At 42.7% G+C, this 24,559-nt stretch overlaps 1 protein-coding gene across 2 annotated transcripts in view; it reads left to right on the top strand.

Moving 5' to 3' along the window:
- Positions 1 to 24,559, top strand: part of TAFA1 (TAFA chemokine like family member 1) — a 342,760-nt gene that overhangs the window by 314,420 nt on the left and 3,781 nt on the right. For both annotated transcript variants that reach the window (XM_077822208.1, XM_077822209.1), the window contains exon 3: positions 22,909 to 23,033. In XM_077822208.1, coding sequence (XP_077678334.1) covers positions 22,909 to 23,033 — 125 coding nt within the window. The remainder of the gene's footprint in view (positions 1 to 22,908; positions 23,034 to 24,559) is intronic.

Raw genomic sequence — 24,559 nt, forward strand, 5'->3', positions numbered from 1 at the left:
TCTCTTCCAACCCTAATCTTCTGGTTCTATGATTATATAATTTGATAATGTATATTTTATACATTTATAGTGTATAGTTAAAGATAACAATAAAAAATTACCCTTTTACTTAGTGGGACTTCTGGCAATCCTTGCTTTCAACAATTCCCTTGAAGTCTGGTTTGTGTTCAATTGTGCTCACATGCAATAGTTCTCTTAAGTGGCTGTCTGTAAAAACAGACCAGTGCTTGGATTTCACATGTTTGAGTGTCGAGAAAACAGACGCACAAAGACAGGTTGAGGCAAACATCGAGATTAAGTTTTGGGCTGCACCTCTGATGTTGGGGTATTTATCCTTTGGTACAGATTTCCAGAAAGTAAGGGTCCCCTCTGTCTTCTGAACAGATTTGAATCTGTCATCTTCCAAAAGTTCTATTGTTTCCATCTGAAATGTTGCTTCATCAGTGACTAAAGGGGGCTTCAGAGATTCGGCTTCAGTACTAAAAGGGTCAATCAGAAATCTGATTTGAGGTCTTTTCCGCGGCAAATCTTGGAATCTTTCCTCAAAACTGTCCTTAAGATCTTTAATCACACTCGCAATCTAGTTATGCTCTGTTTTAGGGGTTCTGCTGCATCTTCTTTTGATCTGGCTTGAAGTTGTGACATTGCAGGAAAGTGTGTCAGCTCTCCCTCAAGCATTTCTCTGTGAAACAACTGTAGTTTGTTCATGAACACAAATACGCTTTGCACTAGATCAGACAGCAACCAGAATGTTCCTTGTAAGTCCACATTTCCTTTATCCAAATACAGCCGCATGTCTGCAAGAAATGCAAAATCTAGAACCCACCCAGGATCTGTAAGTGTGGGGTATATTCTGTGCTTTTCCTCCATAAATAATTTTACTGGTTCCAGGAGCTTGAAAAAATGGGAAATAACTTTACCTCTAGAGAGCCATCGAACTGCACAGCGAAATGGCAAATTGGCAGGGGAGTCGTCTTCATCCAGTTCTTCAATTAGATTTTGAAATTGTCTGTGATTGAGTGCATTTGAGCAAATAAAATCCACAATGTACAGGACAGGTTTCATGACATGATCAAATTTGAGATTCTTAGATACCAGTTGCTCCTGATGAATAATACAGTGAAATGTCCAGAATTCAGGAAAACTCTTGTCAGACTTACAAAACCCTACTAATCCATTCATAGATCCCCACATGGACGGAGCCCCATCCGTTGCAATGGCAGTGAGCTTCTGTAAAGGCAAGTTGTTTTTCGCAATTACCAACATCAACGCCTCCTTTAGATCTCGTCCACGAGTTCTGTCCTTTAGTGACACGATATCAAGGAGTTCTTCCCTTACGACTTAGTCGTCCAACGTAGTGCAGACAAATACTGATAATTGAGGTTTATCCTGTACATCCAAAATGATGCTCAAATACTCACTCTGCTGAAGTTGCAAGTGCAGTTGCAATTCAATGTCACTGTTCAGGTCAGAGATTCCGCGTTCTACTATGTGGCGTGAAAGCTGCAGGCCAGAAATTTTCTTCTGTAGATTCTCCATCTCTGGTAGCAGGACTGAAATCACATCAATGGGGCATGTTTTTATAAACTCGCCTTCAGCATAGAGCTATGTGCCAGGCCATATAATAGGAGGTTAACGTTAGTCTGCGATCCGTTGGCAAATCTGGTGTAGAACTGGGCTTCTACATCTTTTTGTTTTTTCAAAGTTTTCAGTTTTAAAGTGTGGAGTTCAGAACCTTGTAGGAATTCTTGACCCATATGTGCATGGGTCGAAGCGAAATGATGCTGCAAGTTTGAAGATTTGAACTCAGAGATACTTGTCTGACAAAGAAGACACATAGCCTTACCGTGACGTTCAATGAAAAAGTACTTATTCTCCCACTCCTGTTGGAAGCCTCGATTTTCATCTGTGTATTTTCTTTTCCAGTTGCACTCACCTTCCATTGGTAGATGGTGTAAGAAAAAGTTTGATAAAAATTTCCATAGCAGCTAGTCATCGTATGCCTGTGCAAAGATTCAAGGAGACACAGGCGCTGACTTTCCAATGTGCTGGGGGGTGCTCAACCACCAGTTCTGTCCAGGCCCTGCCCCCACTCCACCCCTTTCCCCAAGTCCCCACCCCCACCCCACCTCTTCCCACCCCACCTCCACACCGCCTTTTCCCGCCCCATTCCGCCCCCGAGCATGCCACATCGTCGCTTCTCCCTTCTCCCCCCAGTGCCTCCTGCACACCGCAAAACAGCTGATTGCGGCAGGCGGGAGGCACAGGGAGGGGGCAGGGCTGCTGGTGGCCAGGAGGCGCTGGGGGATGGGGGGGTGCTGATAGGGTTGCCAGTGGCTGCTGAGCACCCGCTGTTTTTTCCCCAGAACACCTATGGAGCCGGCACCTATGCAAGGAGATACATATTAACTTCTGAAGAGCCGCATGCAGCTCTGGAGCTGCCGGTTGTCCACCCCTGCTCTAGAGTTATGCCTTTTCTTCTGTGCTAGGGACGACAGAGACCATTTTAGGCTCACCCTTCGCACTAACCAGTAGAATCTGGGACTTTGCTTCTGTTTTCAACAAGGATTGTTGCAAGTTAACTAAGTTAACTCCACAAGAAAGCTTCTGGGATCTATCTCCTGGCCTTCCTACATATCATCATGCAGGCAGCATAGAGCTTCATGACACTTGCCCATTCAGCTTTATAGTAAGATTAAAGATTAAGATAGTAAAACGTGATTAAGACAGTAAGATTGTCATTCCAAATGGAATCTGCAAATCAATGAGCGTGCTGGATATCTGAGCCTTGTTCACAATAACCCTTTTAAAAAAGAACACTTTGGTCAGCTATAAATCCACTTATTAAAAATGTATTTTAATGGTTAAGATGGCCTCTGATGAGCTGAAACACAGAAAAGGCCAATTTCATTTCTTCCTGTAGCACAATTGATTTTAATGGAGTTCCAGAAAGGATGATTTTGCCCCAATACTTCTGTGCACTCAGCCAACCAGAATGCCAAAGGCCAATAGTAAACTAATGAAGGTCTGCCATTCTTCTGCGTAAACATCCATCAGATAAAATGGTTTTTTGTATGTGTGTATCTATGTGTGTGCATTTTTATTAGGCCGCAGGACATAACAGGCAGGATACTTCTGGGGGAAGAAGATGTACCAAGAATGTGTTATGAGGCAGTAGGTCAACTGCAGGTGACTTCAGCTACCTGAGAAGTGTAATAATGGCCCAGCAATGAAATAGTTAGACTGCTTTATTGCTATTAGAAAGAAAAAAAACATACATTCACTGGGTGTGCTTGACACAGAGATGACCTCACTGGCAGACAGCTGCCCTGACAGAGCTGCTGAAGGAAATGCAACCAGAGCATTACCCCTATCCTGCAGGAAGCTTCAGGCGGTAGACACAATCCCTCCCGGAGTTCACTGTGGCTTCATAGCCCCACCAGTGAGCTCTTACACCTATCTGGTGCAATCTAACCCCCTCACATCGTCCCTGGTAGAAAAGATCTTTTCATAAGTGAAGGAGATTCCCATCTGTGGCACATGTGTTGAGGTAAAATACAATGTGAGTTTATCAGCCAGAGCATAAGGCTCTCTAAAGAAGCTCGCTGATGCTACCATGTTGTGATTTCTTTTATCTGCCGCTGGTGTTAATGCTGCAGAAAGAAAATATTAAAACAAAACAGAAAGGAAGGAACCGTACCCCGCTGTTAAAGAGAGGTTAGGCGTTCCTATGGAATGCTCTGATGGAACCATTCCTGGAAACCTGCCTATGTATATGCCAGTCTGTAGAGAGGCAGTGTGGTCTCATGGACTGAGCCTGATGCTGGAGAGCAGGGACCTCCAAAATCTATTCCCAGCTCTGATGCTAACTTTGTGCTGGATTCTCACAGTCCTAACTCAGCTTTGCAGGGCAGTAAGGCAGAGAAAGGCCCCCACTTTATTCCCTTACTGAGCCCTCCCCAGACTGTGACTCCCGCCATGGGGCAGATAGTAGAGGGCACTTAGCCTGTTACTCCCCTCTGTGAGCAGGTGCGGAGAGGCATGGGGAGTAGGATGAGACTTCACTTCTGCCCCATTCGCTGGCCAGATCAACAGACCAGTCACATGGGGGTAGTGACCTACTATATAAAAAGAGATGAAGTAATTTACTCCTCCCCCAGAGCAAAGGGTGACCAGGAGAGAATTATGACTCTCAAAGCCACAGCTCACTCATTGGTTTGCTCCTGGAGGGATGCAGCTGTGAGCTGCCCTGCCTGTACAGAAGGCAAATGGCTAAGTTGCAATCCAACCCTTACTTATGGCCTTGGCCGAATTGCTTCAAATAAAACTTCACTCAATTTAGCAATAAAATCCATATTTAATCACCTGGGAGGAGACTCAGCCCCTCAGCCGTGTTGTTACTACTAGGGATAGACCCACAAGGGTGAATCCACCCCATAAAAGCCATGGGCCTACCCTGGTATTGAGATCCAGGTAGGGCTTCAGATTCTGTGAACACCCCCAACGCTGAGGTGTGTTTGGATCCAGTGATTTCTTATATTCCAGCTCTAATTAGGACGCTTCTTCCCACTCTTTGTGGTTGGAACAACAGCTCAGTTAATATACTTCAAGTTCCCTCTACTTCCTCCTTCATAAACTCCTTGAAGCCGGTCTGTTTGGTGAAGGATCACTGCTGTACCGCACATATGCATCCCTGTCGTTCTGCTTCATCTCTCATCTTCTAATGGTAATCTCCCTCAGCAGTGATCCTGTCCCTGGTCTGACAAACCTGATCTGTTCTGCGTAGAGATGGGCCTGACCTAAAACTCCAGAGCCAAGCATTTCCCAATTTTGCTGTGCTCAAAATTTGGATGCAAATCAGAATTTTTCAGCTTCTGGCCCTCTGATTATTAAGCACCTTGTACATTTGCAGCACCAAATAAACAGTCATAACAATATAATGACTGTCTCAAGGTAAAAATCAATCCTTGCCCCACGAGGAAAAAAGCATGTCCAAGGCTAAAGGCAGCATCAGGCATGTGTTAGCGAGGGTTATTTTTCACTGAGATTGACTGATAACGCTTAATTATTTCATTGTACTGTGGAGATTTGTATAAGAGGGATAGTGTTGTGTGTTGTGTTCATGGTAAACCCACCGCCCACTCCCTCACCCCGCAAGGAATGGGAAAAAAATAAGAAAATTACATAGAATTTATATACAAGCAGTATGGCATCTCTTATGTTCTTAACTGATAACTATCTATTATATTGTGTGTGCCTTATTATGCCTTATAAATACATATTATATAATAATTCAATTTAAATTTTCTTTCATACAGTGCTTTGCTGCTAAGCCGTGTTTTGGGAACCTAATTCAGTTAAAATTCCGTAATAGATCCTTTACACCCGGGGCCAGTCCTGCAATCTTAATTTACTCCTCACTCAGATCAGTCTCATGAAGGGGATTGAAGAATGAGTTTTACAGACAGCAAGATTTCCCTGAAATTCATTAGAAGCCTGATCCACAGCACATTGAAGTGAATGGGCATCTTTCCATCAATTGTAATAAGTTCTGGATCAGGGCCTAAATGTGGTTTGTTGGTTTCTAATACAACTGCTTGAAGGGAAAAACAGATAATTGTTCCTCCTGGGTATTCACTTGACTCACTTCCACCATCAAAAGGCAGTTGGCATGTGATTAGCCCTTCGGTTTAGCCTGGTCACTTCTTGGCATGTAATGTTTTGTGTAAGCAAATGTTTCTACAACGGCATCAGAACCCAACAATTCATCCGAGATCTACGATTTTTGCTCCCCGTAGCAGAAAGTGCCACACTATTAGGCTACCCATAAACCTCCACTCACCCACATCACCCCTCATCTTACAGCTTGTCTCTTCTCGCTCCATATTTCTACCCATCCCTTCATTTTATTAATGAATTATTATTGCTGAACATTTTACATCGTGTGTTGGCATTTTTCTTCCTTGATAGCACTCCAGTTCTCAACCCTAGCCTGAAACGTGCATGTGAATATTTATGAGCACTTAGCTATTGTCTTTCCAAAATGTATAATTATGCTGCAGTTCCTTGCCATTTCATTAATTATATAACAATAAGATTAAGCATTCACAAGACTATCTAGAAGCAGTTCAAATAGGGTGTAAATAACTGTGCTAAATTGCACAAATATTTTATCAGCCTGCTCCCAGCTTCCTTGCCCACACAGGGCTGGATTCAGTTCAACACTCTACCCATGACAGCAACGGCAAGTTTGATTAGTCTGTAAAAGATCTTTTCCCCCAGTTCCTTTTCTGAATGTATATGTATTTCATTTTCACTCTCTGAGTGTGGTCACTTTAAGGTTTTTATTAATCTCATTAGTGCTTTGAGAGGTTGTTAGAAGGTTATTTCATGTGATCCACTCCCGGCTTGAATGTGTCAAACACCAAGACAACCACCCCTATAAAGACCAGATACTCAGTCACTGTCAATTACCGTTGATTTACACACACCAGTTTATACAAGCTGAGCATCTGGCCCTGTATCTATATTGTGTGCTGTTTTGCACATGGCTTTTGTAATTTCCAAAAATATTGGGTGACATTCTGGCTCTACTGAAGTCACTGGCAAAACTCCATTGGTAATTATTTCAGTGGGGCCAGGATTTCACCCACAGTCTCTTTTATTACTTAAAGCCTGATCTGCCTCCATGTCATAGATGCCCATACAGTCTCTGGGAAAAAATCGATTTTCTCAAGGCTTGCTCTGCCACAAAGTTTCTGTGAATGTTTCATTAAAATCAGATATGATAGATAGCTATCAAAGAAAAATGTTTAATATTGGTCATCTGAGACCAGTGGAATACGGAATATACAAAAAGCCACCTGTGTGACATGAGTGGAGGATTAGTCAGTGAAAAATGTACTAGAACAAGAGTCACATAGAGGTATGGAAACCAAACACACTTTTTGAGTGCCCCAGGGATGGTATATAATTTTTCGGGGAAAGTTTAAGGGGTGAGTGGTTTTCATCCTGAAATCCAACAACATTTAGTGCTTTGACCTGAGTTTCACTCTTAGTTTTATAATTCATGAAAACCTGAAACTCTAAGCAAAACTCATAGGGTGAAATCCTGACCCCAGTGAAGTCAATGGGAGTTTTGCCATGGACTTAAATGGGGCCAGGATTTCACCCATTAAGTCAGTGGCAAATCTCCCATTGACTTCACTGGAGCCAGGATTTCACCCTATGAGTACCAGTTCCAGCAAATGCTGTAACTCAACACTGAATATTGAAAATACTGTGGTTTTCCTTAAAATCTTTACAAATTCGCCTTTGTAACCAGGTGGCATGACTACAGTATTCCCTACAAGGTAGCTTGTGAGATGTTAAGGGATACCTCACCAATGACATCTCCGTGACCTAAGTAGTGCCTAAATCCCAGGGTAATTGGTGCACTAATGGAAGTGAAGAACATGCATTCATTTCAGAAAGGGTGGGAAACTTCCTTGAGTACCTCTCATTGTGATACTCTTCCCTATCAGTCAGCCCTGCATCAGTGTTTCCTATGTTTATTGTGGTAGGTGGAGCGCTGTGCTGTCCAGCGGATGTGACGTAACACTGTTGGGAGAACTGGGCTAAACTCATCCCTGGTATAACTGTATCAAAGTCTGTGGAGTACTACCAGATATGAGTTTTTCCATTGTCTTTTGAAATGAGCTGTAAAACCAGGGTCCTGGCTGTTTAATACCATGGTACCTCTTGCAAGAGTAAGGTATTAATTAAACCTGTTAGCCTCAACAAATTCCAATTAAGTAAATTTATTTTGTCTTCCTAAATGCCCCCTATGGGTTTAGATGAATTCAGTTTTCTTCTCTGCACGTCCTAGACTCTGTATAGCATTGCTGTTTACTGTTACATGGTCCTCATTCCTCCCCAGAGGTGGCTGCCTTTTTCCAGTGGTGCTTAAGTGATTTACATTTCAAACCCTTCAGGGGTAGAACTCTTTTATATACATGTAGAAGTGTAAAATGGTGAACAGCATTTTTCACTGGGATGAAGTTACATTCTGAGGATTTTTTTCTGTAATTACTGGAAAACCTTTGTGCCCTAAAAATTGGTCAGTCCCTTGATGAAAAATCAGCCCCAGCGGGTGGGATTTGAAAAGCATCTATGGGACTTGTGATCCTAGCTCCCAGTAGCTTTTCTCTTCCTATTGCTTTCTGGAGATATGTTTTATTTTCCAGTGTATAAAATGTGCCCCATCTATATGCTCTTTCGAGTGCACATGGACACACCACAAGTAGGACCTTAAGTAGGACCTTAAACCTAGTAGGACCTTTAAGCACACAATAGTTAGCAGCATGCTGCCTGTTTTGAGCAAAGCCCTCCTGGCTGGTCTGAAAGTGTGTTTTTTAAAATTGCAATTTCTAAAAAGGAAATGGAAATTGGTTTTGAGATTGGCGTTTGGTCTTGATCCAACTTGAAAACTGAGGTCAGCTTAGAATATAGGATTTTTTTTCTAATTGGTGTTCTCAAAAACCCAGCATCAATCTCCAAAGCCCCAAGATGGGTCAGTTTAAACCAGCTAAGAGGCTGCAAGAGTATCACATGAGAGGTACTCAAGGTTTCAGGCTCCTTCAGGGTCCTAAAGGTCATGTGACATTGTTTAAATGAGGTTAATTAAAAAGAAAAGATTCCCTCCCTCACATTTTCTTTCGGTTTGTTTTTCGCTTTATGGCTAATGTGTATTTCTCACAGACAATGTCAAACCCATGCCTTTCCCCAATGGAGCTACAGCTGACAGCCCCTCCCAAAATGAACTGTAAGCGGTCCAGAAGTTCTTTGCAAACACGCTGGCCATTTAGGACTCAACCTCCAATGCAGCAGCTAATCATATTCAGCAAAGTACTGAAGCATATGCTTCAAGCTAATCACGCACTTTGGCGCTTTGCTGAACAGGGATGAGTTAAGCACATGCTTAAATTTTTCTCAGTCCCTGGAAAAATCATGGAGCAGGTCCTCAAGGAATCAATTCTGAAGCACTTAGAGGAGAGGAAAGTGATCAGGAACAGTCAGCATGGATTCACCAAGGGCAAGTCATGCCTGACTAATCTAATTGCCTTCTATAACGAGATAACTGGTTCTGTGGCTGAAGGGAAAGCAGTGGACGTGTTGTTCCTTGACTTTAGCAAAGCTTTTGACACGGTCTCCCACAGTATTCTTGTCAGCAAGTTAAAGAAGTATGGGCTGGATGAATGGACTATAAGGTGGATAGAAAGCTGGCTAGATTGTCGGGCTCAACGGGTAGTGATCAATGGCTCCATGTCTAGTTGGCAGCTGGTATCAAGTGGAGTGCCCCAAGGGTCGGTCCTGGGGCCGGTTTTGTTCAATATCTTCATAAATGATCTGGAGTATGGTGTGGATTGCACCCTCAGCAAGTTTGCAGATGACACTAAACTGGGAGGAGAGGTCTGATATGCTGGAGGGTAGGGATAGGATACAGAGGGACCTAGACAAATTGGAGGATTGGCCAAAATAAATCTGATGAGGTTCAACAAGGACAAGTGCAGAGTCCTGCACTTAGGACGGAAGAATCCAATGCACCGCTACAGACTAGGGACCGAATGACTCGGCAGCAGTTCTTCAGAGAAGGACCTAGGGGTTACAGTGGATGAGAAGCTGGATATGAGTCAACAGTGTGCCCTTGTTGCCAAGAAGGCCAATGGCATTTTGGGATGTATAAGTAGGGGCATTGCCAGCAGATCGAGGGATGTGATCGTTCCCCTCTATTCGACACTGGTGAGGCCTCATCTGGAGTACTGTGTCCAGTTTTGGACCCCACACTACAAGAAGGATGTGGAAAAATTGGAAAGAGTCCAGCGGAGGGCAACAAAAATGATTAGGGGACTGGAACACGTGAGTTATGAGGAGAGGCTGAGGGAACTGGGGATGTTTAGTCTACGGAAGAGAGGAATGAGGGGGGATTTGATAGCTGCTTTCAACTACCTGAAAGGGGGTTCCAAAGAGGATGGCTCTAGACTGTTCTCAGTGGTAGCGGATGACAGAACAAGGAGTAATGGTCTCAAGTTGCAGTGGGGGAGATTTAGGTTGGATATTAGGAAAAACTTTTTCACTAGGAGGGTGGTGAAACACTGGAATGCGTTACCTAGGGAGGTGGTGGAATCTCCTTCCTTAGAAGTTTTTAAGGTCAGGCTTGACAAAGCCCTGGCTGGGATGATTTAATTGGGGATCGGTCCTGCTTTGAGCAGGGGGTTGGACTAGGTGACCTCCTGAGGTCCCTTCCAACCCTGATATTCTATGATTCTATGACTCTATGAAATGCTTTGCTGAACCAGGCCTCAAACTGGTGGCACAGTGTATCATGAAGATTTGCTAAAATAGCGTCCTCATGGCCCAGGGTTGCCCTTTTACAGTGGTTAATATTAGGTTTCAGAGTAGCAGCCGTGTTAGTCTGTATTCGCAAAAAGAAAAGGAGGACTTGTGGCACCTTAGAGACTAACCAATTTATCTGAGCATAAGCTTTCGTGAGCTACAGCTCACTTCATCAGGTATGCATCCGATGAAGTGAGCTGTAGCTCACGAAAGCTTATGCTCAAATAAATTGGTTAGTCTCTAAGGTGCCACAAGTCCTCCGTTTCTTTTAGTGGTTAATATGTTCAGCATGTTTGCAGTGCTTTAAAGTACATGTAACATGGATGATGATGATGATTTATTTAGTTGTATTACTGGAGCATGTAGAAGCCCCAGTCAGAGACCAAACACTTTACAAACACAGAACAAAAAGCCGGTCCCTGCCCCAGAGAGCTTCCAAGCTATGTATAAAACAGCAGACCACAGATGGAGACAGATGGGAATACAGGAAAACAATGAGACAATAATTATTGTCAGAACACATGTGAATTAGGTAAGTAATATTATCCCCCTTTTACTGATAGAAAATTGAGAAACTGCAATTAAGTGGCTTCTCTACTGCAGTACTGCCATTCGGGAGCAGAGCTGGGATTAGACCTCGGAATTTCCTCGCTCCCAGTCCGTTGCTCCTGACATTAAGACAACACTGCCTCCGGAGCTGTATTTCTCTGATAGAAGGTAACTCTACACTAAAGTATCACTTTTCAAATACTTAGCAAGCACTGTGCCAACTGATTTGAAATATGGCAGTTTTAGTGCTTTTCCACAAAGGATTCTTTTCATGTTGTTGAATTAACAACCTCCTTGTTGATCTCTGAAGATCAATTTCCCTTTAAATGTGAAGATCAAGTATTTTTTTCCGTCTTGTCAGACCTTCCTTAAAGCTTAGAATATGTGCTTTCAAAAAAACCTTGCTGCTGAATAAACTGTAATGAAAAACAGCAAGAGTCCTATACAAAAAGCAATATATTCTGCTCCAGTGCTTAAAGTTTCTGCAACAGCAGCAAATTGGAAAGAAGATTAGAAAGTGATAAAAGAAAAATAACAATATGATGATGTCTTTTTATTGTTTGCCACAATTAAACTAATACTGTAAACCAGAAACCAAGGCAATCAGGAGCCCTGAGATATCACTTGCCAAATTGTTATCAATGATTGTGGTATGCTTATATTTTAAACATGGGAAAATATCAGCTTTTCCAGTAACACCAGCAATCTGTTATCAAAGACTGCAAAGTATCCTGGCTCAGTGATATGGCTGACCTGGCAGCTAACGAACAACTGGCATTCCACACAAGGGGAATGCCCAAAAAGTTCAAAGCAATTTGGGCTGATTTTTTAGAGGGCTATTAATGCAGACTGCAAAAATAGGTATGTCCTTTCTCATCCTCCCTACCCCCCCACTTTATCCTAACCCTCTTTACGTCGTGTATTATGATGATCTGGTATTTTTTGTCTTAGAAAAGAAGTATAAAAATTATAACTATAAAAAACTGTGAAGTATTACACTGCATGAGTGTTGGATTAATGTTTCTAAAGTTGAATTAAATTGAATTAAAGCAGCTAGCTTGCTGAACTCCCAACAGAAAACATCTTGTATTTCTGTTAGACAACATTATTCAACCTGAAATCTTCTGGTTTATGTTTATTCTTTTGTCTTATCAGACTCCTACTTTACAACTCCCTGAGTAAATGCCATCTCAGTCTGTTTGTAAAATGCATAATGCTTTCGATACCATATCCCTTCACTCTAGTCTTCTCCTGCCAGAAGTTTCAAGTTCCCAGGCTTGTAATTCACTCTGCACCCCATGACGTCCTAATGAACGAAGAGAAACAATGTGCCTCATTCAATTTCCTGAGATTTTGTGTTTTAAAGAATAGGTGAGCACAGCATTACAGATACTCCTGTTCTGGTTTCTATCATTTTTATAGATCTGAAACTGCCTGAAAGGTTTTAATCTAGCCCTGTGCTATTTCCCTTGACTAAAGTCTCCATCAGTGGAGAGAGTCTCTCACTGGGAGTTTGAACTTTCCTTTAATCCAATCCCATTTAGAAAATGACTCTCAATTTATTGAATAAAGTGGAGAAAATTGATATCTTTTCATTAGGCTGACAAAGTCTTTTTCACTGCTGGCATCTGAAATGTGTTCTCTATTTAAATGTTATTTATATCAATCTTCTCTAGTGGGAACTAGATTAAAATAGAATGCCTTACACTTACTCTACAACTTTTCCATTATTGCAAACATTGCCAGAAAGGGTTTGCAACCTAACTCTCTGCCTGGTGATTCCAGGAGTAACTTCATACCTGCAATCAGGAGGAGGTTTATAGTAATATTTCTCTTTCTTGTGTGAAAACAAAATATGTGTATTTATCAAAGCCAAAAGGATGTGGATTGCTCCTGTAGTTTTTCTGGAAATAATGCCTTGGTATATAGTTTGTCCTCTCAAAACAGTTATAAAGAGTGGCCAAAATACTTAGCAATACTTTGCATTTCTGTTAGGCTCTTTTTTTCATGCCTTGCAAACATTAATTATATCTCATAATATGCTGTGACTTAAATATTGTTATAGACATTTCATAAGCTGGGGAACAGGGAGGTCAAAGGGAAATTGCATCTGCAAAATTTGTGTCTGTAATTTTACATCCACCGTTCATTAGCAGGAATAAATCTGAATACTTGTGCCCATGACTTCTTGATATGTGCATGGCAACCGGCTACTCAATAACACAAGCTGGCCCCCAGTTTAATGCCAGACCTGGAGCTGTAAGAAACTTTTGTAATAAAATATTGAAACAAGAGAAGACTCACACAGCTTGGGTTTTGTTACAAAGCGGAAACACCAGTCATTTTCAACAAAAGGATTGTGAATCTTTTGCTAAATATGCCCCGAGTCTGGTTGGATTTGGGCTTTTGACTGGAAATGATGAGAAACTTGATATGTTCACATGGTTTTGCCATCAAATTGGGCAAAATTTTGGTGTTTTCAACAGTTTTACGGTGACTTGGGGATTTTTATTTGATCCTGAAATTCAAAGTGAAAATATTATTTCTATTCCAGTAGCAGCTAGCATCCCCAATCAAGATCAGGACCCCATTGTTCTAGGTGCCATACAAATGCAGAACAAAAAAACCCAGTCCCGGCATGCAAAGCAAAACAAAAAGGTTCACGTGAACCCTGGCAGACTGCAACCCACTGAGTTCAGAGCAAGTACAAGCAGATCCTTGCAGCCATTTTAGTCTTTCAGGTAAACCATATGTATTTAAATGCAACAGAGCTATGTAAACAGAGATAAGATTACTTTCAATAGTTGTCATGCTCCTTGAATCTTTGCCTTGTATCCTAGGTCAACACAGTCCTTCATATACTATCGAAGGATACTGCTGATGCTCTGACCACTTGGCTGTGTCTTGTTTGTCCTCTATTAAGTAGATTATTATATTTTAAACTTTCCATTAAAAAATTAGCTTTCTTGAAAACAACAACAATTTTTGACTTAGGCTCATAAGAGACAGGAAAGATATAACAGCCAAACCTATTTTTTCCACGGACCTGATTTCTCTCCCCACCATCAATAGCTGAGGGCAGCTGGCACCGTAAAATCAGTCTTGCATGAAAAACATCTGGGCTCAATGTATTCCCCAGATGTTGACAACACAAGGAACACCAACACAAGGAACACAAGGAACAAACACAAGGAGGGTTTGTTGTGAGCTTCTAAGTCAGCGTGATCTGAACATCCAAGCTCCATGATGTTATTCTGTCTGGTGACTGAGTAAGGTTAAAACATAATTTTGTCACTGGAATCCTAAAATTAACAGTTAATACATCAGAAAAGCTGTGGTTCTCCAGCACCCATGAGGCCTGGATGGTAGACCTTCCTAGGGAACAAGCAGCTTCATCTTACCAGTTTTCTCTCTCACACACAAGCACTTTAACAGCCTATGCTGTGTGAAACTAAATTCTGTTTCCTGGGTCATTTGTTCTGAAGAATGTACCAAACCCCAGTCAAGGTAACTAGTAAAACTCCACGGTTCACTGGAAAACTTTCACCTGCCTCTTTGAACTGAGATGCAGGACTATAACTTGGAAATTAAGTCAAATGTAAACGAGTGGCAATCCTCCCCAGAATACGCGGTGATAAAGAACAGGGGACTTTCACTGGAACTGAAAGGTGGCAAATTGAAAACCTGACCAAAAGGAATACTTTTCCATACAGTGCATAGTCAGATTGTAGAACTCTCTTCCATAAGATTTCTCTGGAGGCTGCGAACAAGGAACTAGCAAGAGTCGAAGAGGCGATAGATATTTATTTGGATAACAAAACTATCCAGAGTCATAATTAGGCTTGACAGAATTCAATTTTTATATAATTTTGACAGACAATATTGATGTTTATTTTTAAGCAATTTTTAATTTTTTATTCATTTAAATTTTCACAGTTGTGGAAAATTATGTAGACATAGCCTTTGCCTATGTATACATTTTGATTATTAAGGATGGAAATGTTTTTGTCAGTTTGCGTGTACACAGTGAAATCAACATTTACTGATACACTCTAATCCTTCAAAGCCTAGCTGCAATATTTATTGCTAAAAGAAGAGTTCTGGAAAGGATATAAAACCTCATGCTTCAGGCCTTAAGACAATCTCTAACTATTAGGGGTTAGGACAAGACTTTCACATAAGGCAGATTATCCCTCATGCACCTGCTGCAGGGTTTCCTGCACCTTCCTCTGAAGTTGGCCACTGTCAGAGACCGGATACTGGCCTAGAGGGATGATGGGTCTAATCCAGTCTGGCAGTTCCGATGTTCCTATCTAACAATGATATGTCTATTGTTATTCTTGGATGCCTGTTAAGTTTTAGTGAACTTGAAAGATTCCTTGAATAAGGGTATAATTTGTAAGTGGAACATGATTATGCTAGTTTTGGTCTTTTCATAGATGCATGAACTCACCATCAGGGTCTCTTGGGATCTCCCCGCCATGGTTCTCATTGCACGGTTCTCATTCCAATTTGCAGAAACCTTGCACGGTACCTGCGAGAGGGCACTGTGCCTTCTCAGGCTTGTGAAATTTTCCAACCTCCGTGGAAAACCAGCTCCATAAATAATGTCAGCCAAGACAACAGCCCATTTTATCAAACCTTTTAGGTTTCCCTTTCCTGCGTTAAAATGACCCAGAAGGGGAACGTTGTCCCTTGCTGTGACATGGCCGCAAGGCTGGCAGCACTAGCAGGAGCCAGAAATCAACAGAAAATGTAGGACCATTTCCCATGGATCTCAGCATGTCTCTGCTGCCTTGCAACATGAGTCTTCTCCCTGCCTTTCTACCTTGCATGGTCGCTATGCCAGCTCATACCTTCTCTTTACATCTTAAACAAGCAATGTAGGGCTGAGCTATGACTGCTCAGGTTAGCAGCCACTCACAAGGTTTTTGCATTGTAACTTACACTGAGAAAGGACCGGGATGGGTTCAGTTGTTAGTCCCAAGCCTTTTCCACTTTACTCTAGCCCAGTACGCTGCCCATGTGGAGCAGCACAGCTCAAGTAATGCAGAAGAGGTTTGGAGGCAGTGGGATGGTACTTTCTATTCCCCTTCATGGACTCTACCCACTTTCCAATCTCAGAGCCTCTCCACCATACTTCAGAGGGGAATTGCGGCCTAAAATCAGGCCCAGCACCATATTTTAAACTAAATGGACCTTCCCAAACTGAACACACCCCCTTTGGTTTTTTTTTAATTTAGAAAATGCCCAACCAGACTTTGGAAAACTCTGCTCAAGTGGAATGTTTGAAACCCAATTTTTTTTTAACGTCTCTTGATAGTAACTTTTCCAGTGTTTTAGATTTACAAAAAGCTTTCGACCGTCACTGTAAGGTACGCTGGGCCTGACGTCAGGCAAGTTCCCTTCTTTTCTGGGTCTTCTGCCTAAAGATTTCCACTCCCCTATGGAGCAGTAGATCCATAAGAGTTCGGCTTCTCCCCAATCCTTGGAACAAGTTTCTGCGACTGCCTTGTAACTCATGGTTTCAGGGTACAGCTGTGGGTAACGTTTGCCACAGGAAGTGGCTCTGAAATGCCAAAGATCACTTCAGACCCCGCCCTTCATTGCTGACAGGCTTCCAAGATATTGTCCATTACCACACTGAATAAAGAAGCAAAACTAGGAAAGATGGCCACTTGGTTTTCAGATCTCTCGTTCAAGCTTGCTTGCCACATCGTTAAATACTTCATAAGGAAGACTACGGTGCTTGGTGCTTTACAAAATTGATCAAGCTCAATGGGAATCCATGAGCAGTTATATTAACTCTTGAGCCAACTGTTCGGACAGCTTACAGTACACATTACACCACAGAAAGATGCTGCAAGGCTCATCATTAGGAAATATCTTTCATATTTGGATGGGGAGGTGATTCTACAGAGGGTAGCTCTACTTTGGTAACATTTTGTACTTGGGTTGCAGTTTCTGAGACTCCTTTGTGACATTTTAGGCAAATAGATGTAGCAAGGTTTCAGAGTAGCAGCCGTGTTAATCTGTATCCGTAAAAAGAATCTGTTAATCTGTATCCGTAAAAAGAAAAGGAGGATTTGTGGAACCTTAGAGACTAACAAATTTATTAGAGCATAAGCTTTTGTGAGCTACAGCTCACTTCATTGGATGCATACAGTGGAAAATATAGTGGGGAGATTTTATATACACAAAGTCCATGAAACAATGGGATGTAGCAAGTGAGTCATTCCTGGAACGCTGTTGTGCACTAGTCCGATGGATGAGGTCAGCATATGAAAGCCTCGGCTGGTTTCCAGTGGTAACACCATTGCTAAACAGTCCATTAGAAAGGTACAAGTATCTCCTCTGGGCTGATATGCTTGTGTCTGCAATTGCATTCTGTGACCATCACAAGTGAACATTTATGCTAAAATGTGCACACTGCAACCTTGATACAAGTGGGTCTTTGTCTGGCTAGCTGAAAGAAATGTGCCATTGACCCCTTAAGGGCTCCCTTGCTACAAGGGAGAGAAGAGGGAAAGCTTACAGGGATAGACAGGCAGGGCAGATGCAGGTGGGCCCAGATCAAGGTCATTTCATTGCCCTCCCTGCTGACTGGAAGAGTGGGAGGGGTATTTATACTGCATGCAGCCACATGGAGGACCTCTTTACCGGGATCAGAGCCTGGCAGGGACATGGGGGAGGCAGCCAGGCATTCTGCTGGTGCCTCCTTATGGCAGATGTCCAGTGCAGGTACTCAGCATAGGCTGGATATGATTATCAGATAAGTTGGACTGGGAAAGGATGTGAAGGAAACCATCCCTTATGGAACATGATTATGGGGGTTGAGGCTTGTATGTCTCATCAGCGGAGAACCGACCTCCCTCCTTTTCCTGGATCTCTTTAAGGTAGCTGAGGAATAGGGCTTGGGGCTCCTACATCTGGATCAGCAGGGAGCTGATCTCTTCCTCCCTGCACTGTGCAATCAGTTGCTGGGTATTCCCAGACATAATAAGTGAATAAAGTTGCAGCCTAACTAAACAACATTCATGGTCTTCTGCCTTTCTTCCATGTCAGATGAAGGCATCTGGGTCTCTGTGCGAGACAGGAGTTGGAGAGAATAACACAGGAATAGGTCATGGATAGCTGTAAACTTTTTAAAGATAGAGGCCTGGTTTACACTGGGCGGGTGGAAATCGATCTAAGTTACGCAACTGCAGCTACGTGAATAACATAGCTGAAGTCGACGTACTTAGATCTACTTACCGTGGTGTCTTCACTGCGGTAAGTCGACTGCTGATGCTCCCCCCGTCGACTCCTCCTCCGCTTCTGGCTCCAGTGGAGTACGAGAGGTGATGGGAAAGCGCTCGGAGGTCGAGTTATCGCGTCTTCACTAGTCGCAATAAATTGACCCCCGCTGGATCGATTGCTCTGGAGATAAGTGTAGACATGCCCAGAGTGGGCATTCCAGAGATAGCAAGAGAAGAGGAGGGGGAAGGAGGAGGATAGGTGAGGAATGGTGGCAGGGAAAGGGTGGAGATGGGTGGGGGAGGTAGAGAGGGTGGGGATGGAGCCGGGGTCAGGGTTGGGGCAAATGTCCCCAGAGGTGGGAAGGAGGATGTAGGCATGGCACCTAGCTGTGTGCTGGCCAGGGGAGATCAGGGTGGAGAGGGGAAGAGGAGCAGGCAGAACTGGTGGGAACTGTAGAGTGGTGTGGGTAACCAGGAAGGAGAGATGGTGCCAATGGGAAGAAAGAGGTGGAGAACAGATGCTACAATGCAGGAGAGAGGTGTAGTGAGAGCCATTGGTGAGTGGCAGATGAACAAAAAAAAACCCTTCCCCCCCAGGAAAGGTCTGACAGTCTGCTCCTGGCCCTGGCACTAGGTCTGAACCAACTGGGATGTGCCCCCTGTTACAGGCAGAGCTCTCCAATCAGATTCCCAGTTGGTGTTGAGGTGGCAGGAACAGCTGTGATGCGTCAGCCTCTGCGGCTCTTGGCCCCAGGGTTTCATCGGGAGAGAATCCAGAGCCTCCAGCGGTTGTTGGTGACACTAACCTCTGCCTTTCCGAGGGCAGTCTGCCCAGGAGGCATTTTTAAGAAAAATCACGCAGGAAGAGTCAGACAAATTCATATGTTGATCATTTCATGGCATTACCATGGGCAGTATTAACCAGCACTATTGTTTTGCAGGGGTCATGAGCAGCTTTGTATAGAAATCAGCTTATCCGTGGGGGAAGTCACATAATTTTTCTTGGATTCATTAAATCTGTTACAGTCATTTCAAAATCATTTTTATTCCTCAGGCAGCCTCTTTGCCTTGGAGATCCTGATATTCTTTTTCAAGTGTATTTGTGTGCATATACTTGCTGTCGGTTAGTCTGCAGCAAAGTAAGTAGGATCAGAAAGGCCTGGGAGCATTAACAAGGACAGGGAATTAGGTGTGTGGCTGTCAGGGGAATGCAAAGTTACGGAAGGTTGACCCTGCTGGCAGTAGTTCATTTGTCATGCACTTGACTGGGAAACCAGTGACAAAATACTAAATTGGAATGGTGCTAGGAAAAGGCAATGTCCCCCCCTGGAGCTAAGATCAGAGTGTTTTTTTTTTTCATTCCTGGTGATTTAGAACTGGAGCAGCAATGTCAGTAGGGTAGGTGGACCCGGAGGATCCACACATCAGGTCTGCTAGAGCAATGTGACTTGCACATTTAAGTACACAATGAGTATACAGCAATGAGTGAATTTCAGAAGAATTGGGTAAGATAGTCCCACCCCTCAAAAAGCGGGGGGGGGAGGGGAAAAGAATGCAAATCAAAATTCATTCAAACCTTTTGAAGTCTCTCTCTCTCTCTCATGTCCACTGTTTTAAATGTGTTCCAGCTGTCTCCACCCCAACCAGATATTTCTCCCATGCTGTTGACACCACCCTAACCTTCTCTTGACCCCTAAATCACTTTCCCCTTCCACTAACATACCCCTTAAGCCTCCGGCATCTTTTCCCTTACTTGTACAGTCACTCAAATTCTCCAGCTCCCTCCTCATCTCCTGGTGTGGGTGGGTCTCAGGTCTGTCATCTCCCTGATGTTCTAGTCAAGTCTGGCACGCTCTTGATTTTTCTCTGGGTCAGAAGTGCATGGCATTAACCCTCTCCCCACAGCCACCCCGCTCTTCCAGCCTCGGAATCTTCTATAAAATAAGACGATCCAGCTAGTCCAATATACAGGCAAAACGTATTGAGATGGCAGATGAGTGGCCGCCTCACAGCACCCCTTGGTGTCCGTAGGGCAACACTGCACACAGCCTGCCACTTCAGTTTCCCTTCTTGGATCCCCAAATAAACTCCACTCAGGGTTCTTCCAGTCCAATCACAACAGCCCTCCTTAAGGTCTGATTTATTAACTTAAAGTGCAAACGTCTTCTCTACAGCTGGGTACAGCCCAAACGCCCCAGGTCTGGTCAGTCCTTCCTGCCTTAGCAGGTTACGCCCAGTCCTTCCTAGTTGGAGCAATTCCCCTGGTCTTAGGTTAGGATCTTCCCTGTGGGAGCCTCTCTCTCACACTCTCTGCAGTCTCCCTATAGCCCCCCTGGGCTTCGTCCTTACTGCAGCTCCCTTCTGTTCTCTATTGTAAATTGCCTGATCCCGCCTCCCCCATTCTGTAGACAGGGTTGGCTTGGCCCCAAGCTCTCCAGATCAGTGATCTTCAGAGGTACATCAACAAAGGAGACTGTGGTAGGGGCCAGCTAGAGGAGAAGGGATAGTTATCTAAACACTTCTGTGTCTGATAAGGGTTTACATTTGGTTCTCTTTGACATTCGGGTTGAGGTTTAGGCCTGTGATTTTTTTTTTTAAGTGGCTTTGCCCACTTAAAGATACAGAGATGTAGCTTTACAGTACTCTGTTAAACAAAGCAGACTTGCATTCAGCTATTTCAAAACAGGACTCCATATTTTGCAGCCCCCAATTATATGACACAGCTAAATAAGAAAGGGATCAATGTGTGAAATACAAGACTGCAAGGTATACTTTGATCCATATGCTCTGAGTGTTCCCCAAGGTATGAACATGGGACACAAGATAGCCTTACACTTTAAACATAGGCTATACGCTGATACGGGCCTAAATATTGAAGCTAATATCATAGGAGATACCAATGGGTTAAATACCCTTACATCACATGAGAAGGTTTGATAGTTAAGCATCAGGGGAAACAAACCAAAGATAGAGCAACTCGTGCAACAACTAGCTGGAAATTGCAAAGTCAGCTAAATGTTGTCAAAATCCCCAGACAAAAATGTCATTAAGATACAATTAAGGTTATAGACAGAGACCAATTCCCAGGCAAAAAAAAAAAAAAAAAAACTTCATTAAGATTAGTTATAGTCAAACTATATGATTAGAACACTGTAGTTATTAAAATGATAAATGTTTGGAAATTCAAAGTTAAGGTTCAAGTTACTAAAATAAATATTTGAATGTCAGGAAATTCGTAGTTCTGTTTCCACAAACATACTCTGACCCCATAATGCTGCCCACTATTCACTTGCCTTCTATTGTGATGTTCTGAATCATTTCAGAGTGTTACAGAGCCATGGGGTGTTTCATTCACTACACGTTTGGTGGGTAGAGGAGCCAATGAAATGGTTACATTTATACAGCGTTATTTCTGGACTGCGGGGGAAGGGATAAGACACAAGATGCGCGTGTTTCTTGCTGTCAAGACATGGGAGCTGAACAAGGGTCTGTACTGAGTCTGTGGGTCGCTTGGGACATACGACAGGAAGATGGGACACATGGATCTGTGTCATTAGCAGCTGGTAGTTCCAATACAAACCAATATAGCTACAGCACTGAGACAATTGTCATTGTTCTGGTTCTCTATATCTTTGCAGTACAATCTGGTCAATGCTGGGAAATATTGATGGTAACATAAATTGGCTGGATATGAGGGATTATAGGTAAATACACCAACTAGATTATATTTATTGAGATGGCGTAAAAGTTACTGTACGTTTATCCACTGCAGTTGCATTTTCTACTCAAAGAACTACATTTTTATAGAAATGCTAATAACTGCTAAACACTAGATCCAGTCAGAAAACTTTCATCGAAACAGATTTTCAATGGAAAATTCTGTTTATGCCAAAAAGTTTTGAAAAATGTGTGGATTTTCATGAAACTTTGGGGGGGGGGGGAGGGAGAAAAGGAATGAAACATTTTTGTTAATGTTGAAGTGTCCCTTTCTGACATTTTCAAAATGTCCCCTTCTGGTATTTTTAGTTTTTAAATTTTGTTTCCCAGGGAATTTAGAAATGATTGGTTTAGTTCCGTTGCAGAAGGAGAAAATCCAGTTCCTGCCCAGCTTTACTAAATTCATTGAAAATACAAGGAGCACATACTGGCCTAGGAGAGCTGCATATCTGAAATAATAAGTGGAGTACTAGATGTCTTCTATGAAGGGCAATTTCTTTTCACATCACCCTATTGGTCACAGTCCTGGAAAGTATAGTAACAATAGAACAGGACAGATATAGAATGAGGCTATGCCAAACAATACCTTATCACGAAAAAAGAAAAGGAGTACTTGTGGCACCTTAGAGACTAACCAATTTATCTGACCATAAGCTTTCTTGAGCTACAGCTCACTTCATCGGATGCATACCGTGTACATACATACGGTATGCATCCGATGAAGTGAGCTGTAGCTCACGAAAGCTCATGCTCAAATAAATTGGTTAGTCTCTAAGGTGCCACAAGTACTCCTTTTCTTTTTGCGAATACAGACTAACACGGCTGGTACTCTGAAACCTGTTATCACGAAAAGTGTCTCATGTTAGAATGACATGCAATATAAGTAACTACTTGATGAGATCCTTGCAACAACATTTAATTTTCAGGGCTTTTAATGGGAAATGGAGGTTTGAGTTGTTGTTTCATTCAATCAGACTTTTCATTATGATTTATCAAGATGAAGTTGTAAATGTTATCTTTTTCTTTTTAGCTTCTATAGTGATTGGGAAATGGTGGTGTGAAATGGAGCCCTGCCTAGAGGGAGAAGAATGCAAGACATTACCTGATAATTCTGGATGGATGTGTGCAACTGGCAATAAAATCAAGACCACCAGAGTAAGTCATGTTTCCATTTGTACCTACTGAAAGGGAATCACTTGCCCTTGTTCACCCATACACTTTTACAGTCACCAGGACTGCATCTTGCTTTCGTATAGAAGGTTGGTTGGCTGCTTTGTCAGTTTCCAGCGCTCTGACCTTCTCCCTACATCAGTCACAGGTTTTCAGGTTCAGAGATCTCAGCTGAGCCCAGGTTTTCAAACTGGCATCTCAGCACTGTGTACCTTTCTGAAAGTCATTGCCTCCAAGGAATAAAATAGCCTATCAGTGGGCTTATTTTTGTTGGTTAAAGATACAATTATGAAAGCCATGGGTTGATAGGTATGAGATTTTGCTGGCTAGTACGTCTTAGTAATAGCTAATTTCTGAGTCCATGGCTTTTATTTCATCTACAGGAGACTGAGTTAAAATGAAAGCTCATTCTGCCCACCCCCCAGCCCCCAGTGCGCAGTGCAGAAAGGTGCAAACACGTGGGAAAAGACATGGTGGTGTTTGTGCAGCTGGGCAACAGTAGCTTTCCCTCCACCATACAGTCATCTCCCAGTTACCCCGTGAGGAAATGAGCCCTGGTTGGATGAGGAAACAGGAGAACATTTACACTGAATGTCACAGTCCCCCTCCTCACATTAACTAATCCCCATTGTTTTACATGCTGCAGCCTCACAGAACTCAGCCCAGCAGCACCGGGGGAGACAACCTTGTTGTGCAGGAGCTGTTGAAAGGCATTAGGGCTTGTCAAAAAGATTTGTCCTACAAGTTTGTTAATTATTGTAAAAAGAAAAGGAGGACTTGTGGCACCTTAGGGACTAACAAATTTATTTGCGCATAAGCTTTGGTGAGCTACAGCTCACTTCATCGGATGCATTCAGTGGAAAATACAGTGGGGAGATTTATATACATAGAGAACATGAAACAATGGGTGTTACCATACACACTAGAAGATCAGGGTTGGAAGAGACCTCAGGAGGTCATCTAGTCCCACCCCCTGCTCAAAGCAGGACCAAACCCAACTAAATTGAAAAAGGCTTTTTTCCCCCAAAAAAAGGAAACATTTGCAGAAATGTTTTTGACTTCATCTAAACATTCCTGCACCTTAAAAAGGGACTTAGTCCATCATTCTCCCACTCCCAGAAGAGAGAAATGGGGAAGGAACTATGATTCACAGAGTTCCAGTTTCTTGCTGGATCTCTTTGTGGGGTGGCGGAGCCATGTGCCACCCCATGTTTATGGCTTGTCTGTTCTAAATTGAAATAGCATTTGAGATTAGGCCATATAGCATGAAAACGATCACATGTCCTAGTATCTCTTTTCCTAATGAATCACAAATTTCAGAAAGGGAAATTATTTAACAAGTAATGTGAGGAGAAATTTAAAACTTTTGTTATTTACATTATTATTATTGTTGTTCTTGTGCTAGATTTTTAATGTAGCACCCTAGGGTAATCTTGCATTCTGCCTTGCAAATATGTAATTTAGGAATCTTATTAGTTTTGATAGGAATTTGTAATTTCTTAAGCTCCACC

This window comes from Eretmochelys imbricata, chromosome 7, assembly GCF_965152235.1.
Source record: "Eretmochelys imbricata isolate rEreImb1 chromosome 7, rEreImb1.hap1, whole genome shotgun sequence".
NCBI classification, from domain to species: domain Eukaryota; kingdom Metazoa; phylum Chordata; order Testudines; family Cheloniidae; genus Eretmochelys; species Eretmochelys imbricata.